Genomic DNA, 15,187 nt, shown 5'->3' on the forward strand with positions numbered 1-15,187 from the left:
TAAAGTGATAAGGTTCTTACTACTGATAATTTGCTTCAAGGAATTGCATTTTTTTAAATTAGTTTTTTTTAACTTATTCAACAAATATGTATTAAGTACACATTTTTATGCAAATTAAATCTGTTTATTTCAGTGCTCTTCTTTTTAATGAAGTAAAATATATCAGCACCCGGGAAGACCTTCAGAATGTAGAATCTGCTCTAAAAGGAAAAGGAAATATTGTGTTCTCATATGTAAGAGCCATTGGAACATCAGGTATTTATTAACTTTTATTTTAATCTCTGCTGGGCCTCTATACTTGGGTATGTTGAAGTACTTAAAATAGTATATTTTGATCATAATCTTATATTTTAAAACAAATTTAAATTGAACTTAGATCAGTTAATAATCCTCCGTGGCTTCTGAGTGTTCGAGTGAAAAGAAGAATAATATACCTCTTTAAGTCAAAAGCTAGACACGATTAATCTTAGTGAGGAAGGCATGTCAAAAGCTGAGATAGGCCAAAAGCTAGGCCTTTTGTGCCAAACAGCCACACTGAATGCAAAGGAAGAGTTCTTGAAGGAAATTAAAGGTGCTACTCCATTGAACACATGAATGATGATAAAGTAAAACAGCCATATTGCTCATACTGAGAAAGTTTTAGTGGTCTAGATATAAGATCAAACCAGTTCCCTTAAGCCAGAGCCTAATCCAATGTTGTGGGAAACTGGTTTACCTGTTCCTTAACTAATTTATGAAGTGCCTCCAATTTTTCTAGGGTTAATGGCCACTGTTCAACCCAAACCAGAGAGGTTGTAGTCCACTTGAGAGGGATGAGTTTGGGCGATCCAAGGAGGCTAGACTGAGCAGTGGCCATTATGGAAAAGATGGATATCCTAATCCTTTACGATTACCATAAGCTGTGGGATCAGTTGATTTAACAATTCCCTGGTGGTGCTTACCCAGTCCTGACCCTGGAACATGTCCTTGTCTTTTCACTAATTGTGGGCTTTGTCTACTATACTGGCTAACCTGGGGAATATGAATTTCAGCCTGCCATTGTTCTAATAGATCACGTCCTCAGAGATTAATAGGCAAGTCTGCAATATACGGCTGCAGGGTGGCATGTTGCCCATCAGGTCCCAGACAATGAAAAATTTGCACACTCTGTTTTAAACCTCTGGGAGTGCCAAGTCCCACAACAGAAATAGATGCATCTTGTAATAACCAAGCAGAGGGCCAAGGGTTAGAACTAATGATAAAAATATCAGCTCCAGTATCAATAAGTCCTTTAAACTGTTTGTTCTGAATGGTCACTTCACAAACAGGGCGAGATTCTAAAATTTTTTCAGTTAAGAATACTCCTGTTATTCCTGTACTTCCAAAACCATTTTTCCCTCGGACTTTCTCACTAGCTCCTACAGGAACATAAGAAAACAACAATTGTGCTATGCGATCTCCAATATCAGCTTTCCATGGAACTGAGGTGGACATGATAAGTTGAATTTCTCCTTGATAGTCACAATCAATTATTCCTATATGTACTCTAACCCCCTGGGAGGTGGGACTGCTTCTCCCGAGGAGAAGTCCCACTGTGCCAATTGATAAAGATTCCCCTATTCCTGTTTTTACACAGATGGGGGTATCCTCTGGAAGCAGTAAAACTGGTTCTGCCATAGAAATATATACAGCTGCGCTTCCTGCCGTGGCATGGGATAAGTCAGGGGCACTGCAGAGTGTTGGAGGGTGCTGGGATTGCTCTGTTGAACCACAAAACCTTTTGGAATGGGCTAGGAGCAGCCCCTAAGCTGGAAGTTTCTTTTCAAGGGAGTGATATTCTTATGGTAATTAGACCGACATTGGCTAACCCAATGATTTCCTTTACCGCAGCAGGGGGCTGGGCTCAAATGGTATCTGAGCAGAAATATTCTGTCCCAGCGGTATTGTTTTTCCCTCAGGCTTTTTCTGATAATCTTTTCTCATGTGACCAATTTTTCCACATTTGAAACATTTTCCAGAGAACCTCTTATTGATTTTCATTCCTGCCATAGCCTGAGCTGTCATTGTAGCATGGTGGCCCTCTGTCCCTACATCCTGGCACAATTTAATATATCCAGTCAAATCCACTTTGCCTTTCATAATCCCAATAGCTTTTTGACAATCCTGATTAGCATTTTCATAAGCCATTTGCTATAAAAGAATATCAGCAGCTTCAAAATTATTGACCTGTTTTTTGATAGCATCTTGTAACCCAGCAATAAAGTGAGGGTAAGGTTCTTTAGGTCCTTGTAATATTTTTTGAAATGACACTGGAGGCTGGCCTCTCGCCTCAATTTTTTCCTGTGCCCTTAAACAACAGCCATGGACCTGTGCAATGGCTTGCTCATTCATTGTCAATTGTTGATCTACTCCTGCCCAACTCCCCACCCCCACTAACTGATCCAAGGAAATGGGGATATTATAGGCTCTATTATGAGCAGCCTGAGTCTCTGCAAGATCTGTCTACCAGGTTTTGCATTGTAAAACTCTCCAGACCCTAGGGTAATGCATGCTAATGTAGACCACTCAGCTGGGATCAGCCTAGAGCCTTCAGCAAGCTCCTGCAGTGTTCATAGGTAAAAGGAGAATTTGGACCATATTGTTGCGCAGCTACTTTTAACTCTTTCACAACTTTAAATGGGAAGGGTTTCTGAGTGAACTCATAAACTCCATTTGGATCTTGAGAATCCACTCCAGGAGCTACTCTTTCTTGTACAGTGACCGGAAAGGCCATTTGAAGTGCCTCTAAGTCACCCTCTCTTCTAGCCTGTAAAATGCCTTGTTGTAAAGCTGACAACCTTGGCTGTCTCCGAACCTAGGAGGGGGAGGAGGTGTCAGCAGGGGGGTGGAAAGTGACTTTCTAAAGTCAGATAATGGAGGAGGTGAAGGCAAAATATCTCTAGTATCATCGAAAAATCCAGTGGGAATAACTTCCTCACCTTCTCTGTTTTCACTTTTCTCTTCCTCATCTCCTGTTTGCAAAGTTTCCAAACATTTAATAATTGTCCAAGTAGACCAAATAGTAACGGGGAGGGGAACACCTTGTACATGTAATTTTTCTGACTCTTTTACTACTCTTTCCCAATCTTCTAATTCTAAACTTCCTACTGCTAGGAACCATGAGCAATGTTTTTCTATAATCTGTAAAAGTTCTAAAATACAAGACTCGCTGGCCTCAGCTCCTCCTGCCCTGAGGAGTTGTTGGAGGAGACAGACATACGGGTGATATTTTGTAGAACTGTCTTCGTTTCCCATGTAACCCTGCTAGAATACCCAAGAGTGTCCTTACTCACCGAGGACTTGGAAGGCCTTTTAACCACGCAGGGCTCTGCACAGTGACAACACCTTTAATTTAGCTTGAAGCTCTTCTTCCCCTCGGGCCCCACGTTGGGCGCCAGTTGCTGAGACCAGCTCAGCAATAGGTTTGCACAAAGGGAAAGTGACGCAGAACTGAAGAAATAAAAGGACAGAAAGAAAGACACAAGAGAGGAAATAAAGATGGGACCAGGGGACTCACAACTTCTGAAACTGAGAACCTCAACCCTAGTTTCCACCTCCTTTATTGAAAACTACTGAGCAGCTGTTTGCTATCAGAACTGCAATATTATCTATAATAGGGAACAACTGCAACATCTAACAACTGCAACATCTACAATAGAACAGGTGTTACATTTACAATAAGGAATAGGTAAACCAGTTTCCCACAACAATCCAGAGCAAGCCCTGACTTTCTTCAATTCTCTGAAGGCCGAGAGAGTTGAGGAAGCTAGCAGAGGTTGGCTCATAAGGTTTAAGGAAAGAAACCTTCTTCCTGACATCAGAATGCAAGATGAAGCAGCAAGTGCTGATGTAGAAGCTGCAGCAAGTTTTCCAGAAGATCTAGCTAAGATAATTGATTAAAGTGACTACAATAGACAACAGATTTTCAATATAGATGAAACAGCCCTCTATTGGAAAAAGATGTCATCTAGGACTTTCCTAACTAGAGAGGAGAAGTCAGTGTGTAGCTTCAAACTTCAAAGTTTCAAAGGAAAGCTTGGGGAAGCAGACTTGACCCAGTGGATAGGGCATCAGCCTACCACATGGAAGGTCTGCAGTTCAAATCCCGGGCCTCCTTGACCTGTGTGGAGCTGGCCCATATGCAGTGCTGATGCACTCAAGGAGTGCCCTGCCACACAGGGGTATCCCCCATGTAGGGGAGCCCCACGCGCAAGGTGTGTGCCCTGTAAGGAGAAGCTGCCCAGCATGAAAGAAAGTGCAGCCTGCCCAAGAATGGCACCACACACGTGGAGAGTTGACGCAACAAAAAAAAGAAACACAGATTCCTGTGCTGCTGACAACAACAGAAGCGGACAAAAAGAAGAACACACAGCAAATGGACACACAGAACAGACAACTGGGGCGGGGTGGGGGGGAGGGAAGGGGAGAGAAATAAATAAAAAATAAAATCTTTAAAAAAATAAAGACCCAAAGGTGATTAAAAAAAAAACAAAAACAAAGGAAAGCCTGACTCCCTTTATTTTATTTTTATTTTTTTATTTTTAAGGAAGCTTTAGATTACATAGATATTACATAAAAATATAGGGGATTTGCATATGCCTGAACCCTTCTCCCTCTCACACTTTCACATATTAACAACATCCTTTGTAGTGTGGTATATTTGTTACAATTGATGAACACATATTGAAGCATTGCTACTAACGTGAACTGCAGTTTACATTATAGTTTACACTCTGTCCTGCACAATTTTATAGGTTATGAGAAAATATATAATGGCCTGTATCCATCACTGCAGTGTCACACAGGACAATTCCAATGTCCTGAAAATGCCCCCATATTATACCTATTCTCTCTCCCTCTTCTCAGAACCTCTGGTGCCCACTGCCTTTATATCAATGATAAAAGTTCTTCCATTGCTAGGATAATATTCTATTATAGACTTTTTATCAGTTTAGCTAACTCTCTTTTTAGGGGCTAATGCAGCTGGTGACTTTAAGTTGAAACCAATGCTGACTTACCACTCTGAAAATTTATAAATGAAACAACAAAACCTAATGATAGCACATCTGTTTGCAACATGGTTTACTTAATATTTTAAGCCCACTATTGAGACCTACTGCTCAGAAAAAAAGGTTCCTTTCAAAATATTACTCCTAATTGACAATGAACCTTGTTATCCAAGAGCTCTGATGGAGATGTACAGTGAGTTGAATGTTGTTTTCATGCCTGCTAATACGACATTCATTCTGCAGCCTATGGACCAGAGAGTCATTTCAACTTTCAAGTCTTATTATTTAAGCAATATATTTCACAAGGCTGTAGCTGCCAACTACAACTGATCTGATGAATCTAGGCAAAGTGAATGGAAAACCTTTTGATGGATCCAGGCAAAGTAAATGGAAAACCTTCTGTAAGAAGTTCACCGTTCTAGATGCCATTAAGGACATTCATGATTCATGAGTGGAGGTCAAAATATCACCATTAACAGGAGATCGGAAAGAGTTGATTCTAACCCTCATGGATGACTTTGAGAGGTTCAAGACTTTAGCAGAAGAGGTAACTGCAGATGTGGTGGAAATAGTAAGATAACTGGAATTAAAAGTGGAGCCTGAAGGTGTGGCTGAATTGCTGCAATCTCCCTTGAATGGATGAGGAGCTGCTTTCTATGGATGAGCAAAGAAAGTGGTTTCTTAAGATGGAATCTACTCCTCATGAAAATGCTGTGAATGTTGTTGAAATGACAACAAAGGATTTAGAATATTACATCAACTTAGTTGGTAAAGCAGTGGCAGGGTTTAAGAGGATTGACTCTAAGTTTGAAAGAAGTTCTACTGTGAGTAAAATGTTATCAAACAGCTTCATATGCAACATGAAATATTTTGTGAAAAGAAGAGTGACATACTTCTTTGGTTTCTTATTTTAAGAAATTGCCACAGCTACCCCAACCTTCAGCAATCACCACTCTGATCAGCCAGCAGCCATCAACCTTGAGGTAAGATCTGCCACCAGCAAAAAGATGATGACTTGCTGAATGTTCAGATGATGGTTGGCATTGTTTTTCACAATAAAGTATTTTTAATTAAAGTATGTACATTGTTTTTTTAGACATATTCTATTACACACTTAATATACTACAATATAATGTAGGCATACTATATACATTGGTAAACAAATTTGTGTGACTCGCTTTATTGGTATATTTGCTTTATTGTGGTACTCTGGAACCAAACCTGCAATTTCTCTAACGTTTGTCTGTATTCCATATATCCTTTCACAGGAAGGTGCTGGAGAATGGGAGTGTTTTAGTCTGCTAATGCTGCCAAAATGCAGTTACTTTTTTTTTTTTTTTTATTGACTTTGTAATAATATTACATTAAAAATATATATGTGAGGTCCCATTCAACCCCACCCCCCCATTCCCCCTCTCCCCCCCCAACAACACTCGTTCCCATTATCATGACACATCCATTGGATTTGGTAAGTACATCTTTGGGCACCTCTGCACCTCATAGACAATGGTCCACATCATGGCCCATACTCTCCTCCATTCCATCCAGTGGGCCCTGTGAGGATCCACGATGTCCGGTGATCACCCCCGAGGCGCCATCCAGGGCAGCTCCACATCCCAAATACGCCCCCACCTCTCATCTCTTCCTGCCCTTCCCCATACCCATCGTCCACCATGTCCACTTTTCCCAATCCAATGCCACCTCTTCTATGTGGACATTGGATTGGTTGTGTCCATTGCACCTCTTTGTCAAGAGGAGGCTCAGATTCCACATGGATGCTGGCTGCCATCCTCCCATTTTCAGTTGTAATCACTCTAGGCTCCATGGTGTGGTGATTGTCCTTCTTCAACTCCATCTTAGCTGAGTGTGGTAAGTCCAATAAATCAGATTGTAGGTGCTGGAGTCTGTTGAGGCTCAGGACCTGGCTATCACATTATCAGTCCAGAGATTCAAATCCCCTAACTATATCTTAAACCCCAACGTTAACTGCACCTCCAGCAGATTAGTATGAAAGTCTTATGAAGGGAGATCCCATCTGAGTCCAGATTCATCACACATAAACACCATTTCCAGAGAGGGGCCATCTGCCCTGGTAGTAAACCCCATCGGCCATGACCATAACTCTCATAGGTCTCTTTAGCCTTCATAGGAACCAATATCTGGGGGTTGTATCTGTTTTATCTGTCTCTCTGACTCTGCTCAGTTGTGCATGAGGGCAATCCTTCTGCCAGCCTCCAGACTCTTTTTTAGAAACTCGTAGCCATATAAACTCATTTCTCCTTTCCATTTCCCCCTTACTTTAGGTCAAACAGCATTTTAAAGTCATGTTATTTTATGTAGACATGGATATTCTGCTGATCCGCATTGAACCTTCCATATAAGGTCCTTTTCCAGTTGCATCATCAGTTGGTATTTGATAGTGGTCCCTCGTTGCCAGGGAGGCTCATCCCCGGGTGTCATGTCCCACGCTGGAGGGAAGGCATTGCATTTACATGCTGAGTTTGGCTTCGAGACTGGCCACATTTGAGTAACATGAAGGCTGACAGGAGGAAATTCCCAGGCACAATGTTGCTCTAGGCCTTGTTCTTATTTTAGGTTTATCAGCTCACAAGCATAGTCATTAGCATCAGGGGCTCACTGTTGAACCCTCACTCCCTCCCGGTCCCCGCCGCTGTACCTGGGAGACTATCGCTGCTCCCCTAGGGACCACGACAGAGCACCACTGGCCAGGAACCCAGTACCCCCCCTGCTGGGTTTTTAATTGTTGCCACTATGAGTATATCCAATCATTACCATGCACCCTGGACATATGTTCTGTACAGCTCCCTGTCAGTCATATATCACCTGTCATTGGTATCCCATACCAGTATCCCTCCATTGCCATTGTTGAAACACTCTGTGATCCAGAACTCCCCGAAATTTGAAGCCCAATATAATGTCATGGTCCCTTACTAGGGAATGGCATATAGCGATGGGTTTAAAGGATAGATAAAGAACTTGGATAAAGTTAGATAAAGAACTTAGATAAAGAATGTTGACTTGAAAAAATTCCACATCCTATCCTTTTTTTTTTTTTTCCCCCCCCCCCCTAATTATTCAGCATTTCTTCGTAGGAGTCCTAGACCACAGCAATGCATATATATAATATACAGCACTCCCATACATCCACCACAACACCTTTTTCCTTCCACAGCGATACTCTTACACCCTATTCACATCATATTTACTTAAGGTGATGTACAGAGTCTGAGATATTAGCTTTCTAACATGGTAATATCTGTGCTTACATTATGGTGCATACTTTAGGATACACAGTTCTTTACATTTTTAGTTCTCCTATGTTTTACATTATGGTTTACATTATCAGTCTGTCGTCTCCTATATGTTATGGTGTAATATTACATGTTTTATATCCATCCTTGTGTACTCTCAAGAAACTCCTCCCTTGCCCCCCATTTACTTTGGTTCCACACATTTAACGTCCATTTTCCCTTCCACCTTGGTGCCCACAGTGACAGCCAACCTCCGTTTCCTGAGGAGCCACTTCCAGAGATAGATGGAATAGTGTTTAGGGCCTAACTTGCTCATCTGCCCCAATGCCCTGGGAGCCACCCTTTCTCTCGAGGGATAGAGTTCCCTCTATTTGGTGGCATTAGTCCTCCCCAGGATGTGGGTCCACCCCCACTCTCACTACTTGGGATTCTACCCCATGGTGTCACCCACTCTGGCAGAATGAGCATTTAGACATTCCCCAGGAGCCCGTCCTGCATTAGACCCTCCCCTCCGAGCATTCTAAACAGGTAACCCTCTTTATTATATTTTGATATTATTTTCTCGGCATTTTACTCTCCACCACCTCCTAACCCTCTCCTGTGTTCGTATGCTACCCCTCCCTCCCCCCACTTTTGGGCAACATTACCCAACCGTCCCTCCCCAGCCACCCTCAAACCCGTAAAGCCCCAACCAAAGGCAACTCCTTGCCCCCATTTTATCTCTTCTTTGTGTTCATACTTACCACCATCTCGTCTTAAGTTCCACCCCTGCAGACATCGGCTCATATCCTTCCTCCACCCTCCGATTTCCTGCAAGCCTATCGTTCAGTCTCTTGCTATCTAGGGCAGCTTGTTTATTTCATATCATTGAGGTCATGTAGTATTTGTCCTTCAATGTCTGGGTTGCTTCACTCAACATAAGGTTCTCAAGATTCATCCATGTTATCACATGTGTTTGTAGTGTGTTTGTTCTTACAGCCGAGTAGTATTCCATTGTGTGTATATACCACATTTTATTGATCCACTCATCTGATGATGGGCATTTGGGTTGATTCCAACTTTTGGCAATAGTGAACAATGCTGCTATGAACATTGGTATACATATATCGGTTTGTGTCCTTGTTTTCAGTTCTGCTGGGTATATACCCAGCAGTGGTATTGCTGGGTCATATGGCAAATCTATGGCTAGTTTTTTGAGAAACCGCCATACTGTCCTCCAGAATGGTTGGATCCTTCTGCATTCCCACCAGCAGTGGATGAGTGTTCCCCTTCCTTCACATCCTCTCCAGCACTTGTATTCTTCTGTTTTTTTCATAGCTGCCAATCTTATGGGTGTAAGATGGTATCTCATTGTAGTTTTGATTTGCATTTCCCTGATAGCTAGAGATTTGGAACATTTTTTCATGTGCTTTCTTGCCATTTGTATTTCTTCTTCGGAGAAGTGTCTGTTTAAGTCTTTTTCCCATTTTTTAAATGGGTTGTTTATCTTTTTATTTTCAAGATATAGGAGTTCTTTATATATGCAAGTTATAAGTTTCTTATCAGATATATGATTGCCAAATATTTTCTCCCACTGTGTGGGCTCCCTTTTTACTTTCTTGACAAACTCCTTTGAGGTGCAGAAGGCTTTAATTTTGAGGAAGTCCCATTTATCTATTAGTTCTTTTGCTGCTCATGCTTTTGGTGAGATATTCATAAATCCATTTCCTATTACAAGGTCCTGTAGATGTTTCCCTACACTGCTTTCTAAGGTTTTTATGGTCTTGGCTCTTATATTTAGGTCTTTGATCCATCTTGAGTTGATCTTTGTATAAGGTGTGAGATGGTAATCCTCTTTCATTTTTCTACATATGGCTATCCAGTTCTCCAGACACCATTTGTTGAATAGGCCACTGTCTCCCAATTGAGAGGGTTTGGTGGCTTTATCAAATATTATGTGGCTATATATGTGAGGTTCTATATCAGAGCTTTCAATTCGATTCCATTGGTCTATGTGTCTTTCCTTATGCCAATACCATGCTGTTTTCACCACCGTAGCTTTATAGTATGTTTTGAAGTCAGGTAGTGTGATTCCTCCAATTTCGTTTTTCTTTTTCAGTATGTCTTTGGCTATTCGGGGTCTCTTTCCTTTCCAAATAAATTTCATAGTTAGTTTTTCTAGTTCCTTAAAGAAGGCTGCGTTGATTTTTATTGGGATTGCATTGAATGTGTAGATCAGTTTTGGTAGGATAGACATCTTAATAATGTTCCGTCTTCCTATCCATGAACAAGGAATAGTCTTCCATTTATTTAGGTCTTCTTTGATTTCCTTGAATAATCTTGTATAATTCTCGTTGTATAAGTTCTTTACCTCTTTAGTTAAATTTATTCCTAAGTATTTGATTTTTTTATTTACTATTGTGAATGGTATTTGTTTCTTGATTTCCTCCTGATCTTGCTCATTATTGGTGTACAGAAATGCTACTGATTTTTGCGCATTGATCTTATAACCTGCGACTTTACTAAACTCATTTATGTGTTCTAGAATCTTCGCTGTAGATCTCTCAGGGTTTTCTATGTATAGGATCATGTCATCTGCAAATAATGAAATTTTGACTTCTTCCTTTCCAATTTGAATGCCTTTTATTTCTGGTTCTTGCCTCAGTGCTCGTGCAAGTACTTCTAAGACAATGTTAAATAGGAGCGGAGACAGTGGGCATCCTTGTCTTGTTCCTGAGTTTAGAGGGAAAGAGTCTAGGATTTCTCCATTGTAAACAATATTGGCTTTAGGTTTTTCATATATACTCTTTATCATGTTCAAAAAATTCCCTTGTACTCCAATCTTTTGGAGTGTTTTTATCAAGAAAGGGTGCTGTATTTTGTCAAATGCTTTTTCTGCATCAATAGATATAATCATGTGATTTTTTTCCTTCAATCTGTTTATATGGTGTATTACGTTGATTGATTTTCTTATGTTGAACCATCCTTGCATACCTGGGATGAATCCCACTTGGTCGTGGTGTATAATACGTTTAATGTATTGTTGAATACGATTAGCAAGTATTTTGTTAAGTATTTTTGCGTCTAGGTTCATCAGAGAAATTGGTCTGTAATTTTCCTTTCTTGTGATGTCTTTGTTTGGCTTTGGTACTAGGGTAATGTTGGCATCATAGAAGGAGTTGGGTAATGTTCTTTCCGTTTCGATGTTTTGGAATAGTTTCAGCAGGATTGGTGTCAGTTCTTTCCGGAATGTTTTGTAGAATTCACCTGTGAAGCCATCTGGCCCTGGGCTCTTCTTAGTTGGGAGATTTTTGATAACTGATTCTATCTCTCTGCTTGTGATTGGTTTGTTAAGATCATCAATTTCTTCTTTCGTCAATATGGGCTGCTTATGTGTTTCTAGGAATTTGTCCATTTCCTCTAGATTGTCATTTTTGTTGGAATATAGTTTTTCAAAATATCCTCTTATGATATTCTTTATTTCTGTTGGGTCAGTGGTGATATTGCCTTTCTCATTTCTTATTTTGTGTATTTGCATCTTCTCTTTTTTTTTCTTTGTTAGTGTTGCTAAAGGTTTGTCAATTTTGTTAATCTTCTCAAAAAACCAGCTCTTGGTCTTGTTTATCTGTTCAAGTGCTTTCTTATTTTCTATTTCATTTAGTTCTGCTCTTATCTTTGTTATTTCCTTCCTTCTTCTTCCTGTTGGGTTACTTTGTTGTTGTTTTTCTAATTCCTTCAAATGTGCAGTTAGTTCTTCGATTTTTGCTCTTTCTTCTTTTTTGATATATGAATTTATGGCTATAAACTTCCCTCTCAGTACTGCTTTTGCTGCATCCCATAAATTTTGGTATGTTGTGTTATCATTATCATTTGTTTCAAGGTAGTCATTGATTTCTTTTGAGATTTCCTCTTTGACCCACTGTTTTTCTAAGAGTGTGCTGTTTAATTTCCAAATCGTGGTGTGAAATCTGGGCTTCTGTCCCTTGCAAATCTCCAGCTTGACTCCACTGTGGTCAGAGATAATGTTTTGTATGATTTCAATCTTTCTGAATTCGTTCAGCCTTTCTTTGTGGCCTAGCATATGATCTATCTTGGAGAATGATCCATGTGCGCTTGAGAAAAATGTATATCCTGCTGTGTTTGGGTGTAGTGATCTATATATGTCTATTAGATCGAGCTCCTCTAATATACTATTCAGATGTTTTGTTTCTTTGGTGATTCTCTTTTGAGATGTTCTGTCCAGAGTTGATAGTGGTGTATTAAAATCCCCCAGTATAATTGTAGATGTATCTATTCTTTCACTTAGTTTTTCCAGCGTTTGCCTGACGTATTTAGAGGCACCCTTGTTAGGGGCATAGATATTTATGATTGTTCGATCTTCTTGACAGATTTTCCCTTTCACTAAAATGTAGTATCCTTCTTTGTCTCTCACAATTGTTTCACATTTAAAGTCTATTTTGTCTGATATTAATATAGCTACTCCTGCGTTTTTTTGGTTATTGTTAGCTTGTATGATTGTTTTCCAGCCATTCACTTTCAATCTCCATGCGTCTCTGGGTCTAAGATGTGTCTCTTGTAGACAGCATATGGATGGGTTATATTTCCTTATCCAATGTCCCAGTCTGAATCTTTTGATAGGTGAGTTTAATCCGTTGACATTCAGTGTTATTACTATCAAGGAATTATTTGTGTTAGCCATATTTTGATTGGATTTGTGTTTGTCATATTTTGTTTGTATATTTTTTTGGTCTTTTTTGTTGTTGTTGTTGGTCTTATACTCTCCTCCAACTTTGCCTTTACTGTTTTTTCCTTTCTTCCTGCAGAACTCCCTTTAGAATTTCTTGAAGGGGAGGTTTCTTGTTGGTATACTCTTTCAGTTTCTGTTTGTCTGTGTATATTTTGTACTCTCCATCATGTTTGAATGCTAGTTTAGCTGGATAGAGTATTCTTGGTTGGAAGTTTTTTTCCTTTAGTACCTTGACTATATCATACCACTGTCTTCTTGCCTCCATGGTTTCAGAAGAGAAATCAGCACTTAATCTAATTGAGCTTCCCTTGTATGTGATGGTTTTCTTTTCTCTTGCTGCTTTTAGGATTTTCTCTTTGTCTTGAGCCTTGGATAATTTGATAAGTATATGTCTTGGGGTGGCCCTGTTGGGGTTTATGACTTGTGGAGTGCGCTGTGCTTCTTGGATATGTACATCTGTCTCTTTCAGTAGATTTGGGAAGTTTTCAGCCATTATTTCCTGCAACACTCCTTCTGACCCCTTTCCCTTCTCTTCACCTTCTGGAATGCCTATAATACGTATGTTTGAGCGTTTTGCATTGTCATTCAGGTCCCTAAATCCTAATTGGATTTTTTCTATCTTCTTATTGACCCCTTCTACTATCTGTTTGATTTCTGAGGTACTGTCTTCCACATCACTAATTCTCTGCTCTGTCTCTTCTAGTCTGCTGATATTTGCTGCAAGTGTATTTTTGATTTCTTGAACTGTGGTGTTCATTCCCATCATATCTGTTATGTTTTTGCGTATGTCTGCAATTTCCCCTCCAAGTGATATCTTCATGTTGTTAACCTCTTTCATTACTGCATCAAATTTGTCGGTGATAAATGTTCTGAGTTCTTTCATTGCTTGTGCCAAGTTTTGCTCCCCTTCGTGATTATTGGTTTGTTGATTGGATTCAGTCATGTTTTCCTGATTATTGGTTTGGTTTGTAGATTTTTGTTGCTTTCTGGTCATCTCTTTAGTTTGACGAATTTAATCAGTTCCTTAGCTTCTTTGTCTGCTTTTGGAGGTTAATTAGTTGTTATTTTTGCATAGGTGTTATATCTTCTCTTTGTCACTTTTTTCTTCTTACTCAAGTTACTTGTTGTTGGTTAAGTTCACTTTAGAAGAAAGTATTAGTGTTGGGGAAAGGCAATTGTGTCAGCAAGGGTAAAGTGTAAAGTGGTATTGGTAATGTATGTTAACAAAGCAAGAATATGAGATCTGGGAGGATGGAGGTTAGATTCATGTAGATTGTATAGAGTTATAGCTGTAGGTAGAGTATCTTTTATGAAGTAGATGACTGAATATAGGCGGAATATGGTATGAACTACAAAGCTATTGTTTTCATGAGAGAAGGAAAAAGAAAAGAAAGGTAATAGTTTCAAGAGTGGATAACAGACAGAAAACAGAACAAAGGTATTAGAAATTAAGAGTTAGACACTTTGTGGATCAAAGAATGGGAGGTGGGGGGTGGAATATAGGAGAGACAGTAGATGGTAGTGGTTATCAAGATGCAGGGGAAGAGGGATAGTGTAGGTAGCCTAGATCAGTTCACACAGAAATGAGGCAGTGGAGGATGGGAAAACCCAGCAAATGTGAGGTGTTCCCTGTAGCACGTATTGTGTACTTGAATTAAAATAAAATAAGTGGAAAATGAGGGACAAGAGGGAAAGAGAGAACCGAAAAAAAAAAAAAAACACTAATTATAATAAAGAAAAAAAGAAAGACAAGAAGAAAGGAAGAAAGAAAAAGAGGATAGGCAAACGGTGGGGAACAGATAGGGGGGAGAGAGATACAGGTATACACGTGTCACAATTGCAACACTATCTAAAACAACAACCAAAAAAACCCCTAAATATCTGTATAAAAAAAAAAAAAAGGACTTTGGGGGAGACGCTAGGAGAAAAGACTAGGGGATAATGCAATATTAGCAATCAGGGCGTCAAAAAGAGTAAAAAATAAGATAAAGTGAAAATAAAAACAAAACAATATGAACCAATAAAGATAAAACGCAAACGTTAAGGTCCAGGGCACTCAAGGACCCCAGGTAGACCCCAGAGCGTGATGGATTCAGGGGTCGAAAGTCTGAGACACTGAAGACTCAAGAGGTGTGAGTCTGAGGTGTGGACCGCCAGAGTTC

General features: G+C 39.8%; 1 protein-coding gene across 3 annotated transcripts in view; it reads left to right on the forward strand.

Moving 5' to 3' along the window:
• TXNDC16 (thioredoxin domain containing 16) overlaps positions 1 to 15,187 on the forward strand; it is a 132,634-nt gene that overhangs the window by 47,336 nt on the left and 70,111 nt on the right. For all 3 annotated transcript variants that reach the window (XM_004449347.4, XM_071213933.1, XM_071213934.1), the window contains one exon: positions 134 to 255. In XM_004449347.4, the coding sequence (XP_004449404.3) occupies positions 134 to 255 (122 nt within the window). The remainder of the gene's footprint in view (positions 1 to 133; positions 256 to 15,187) is intronic.

The sequence above is a fragment of the Dasypus novemcinctus genome, chromosome 3 (assembly GCF_030445035.2).
Source record: "Dasypus novemcinctus isolate mDasNov1 chromosome 3, mDasNov1.1.hap2, whole genome shotgun sequence".
Classification (NCBI taxonomy): Eukaryota; Metazoa; Chordata; class Mammalia; order Cingulata; family Dasypodidae; genus Dasypus; species Dasypus novemcinctus.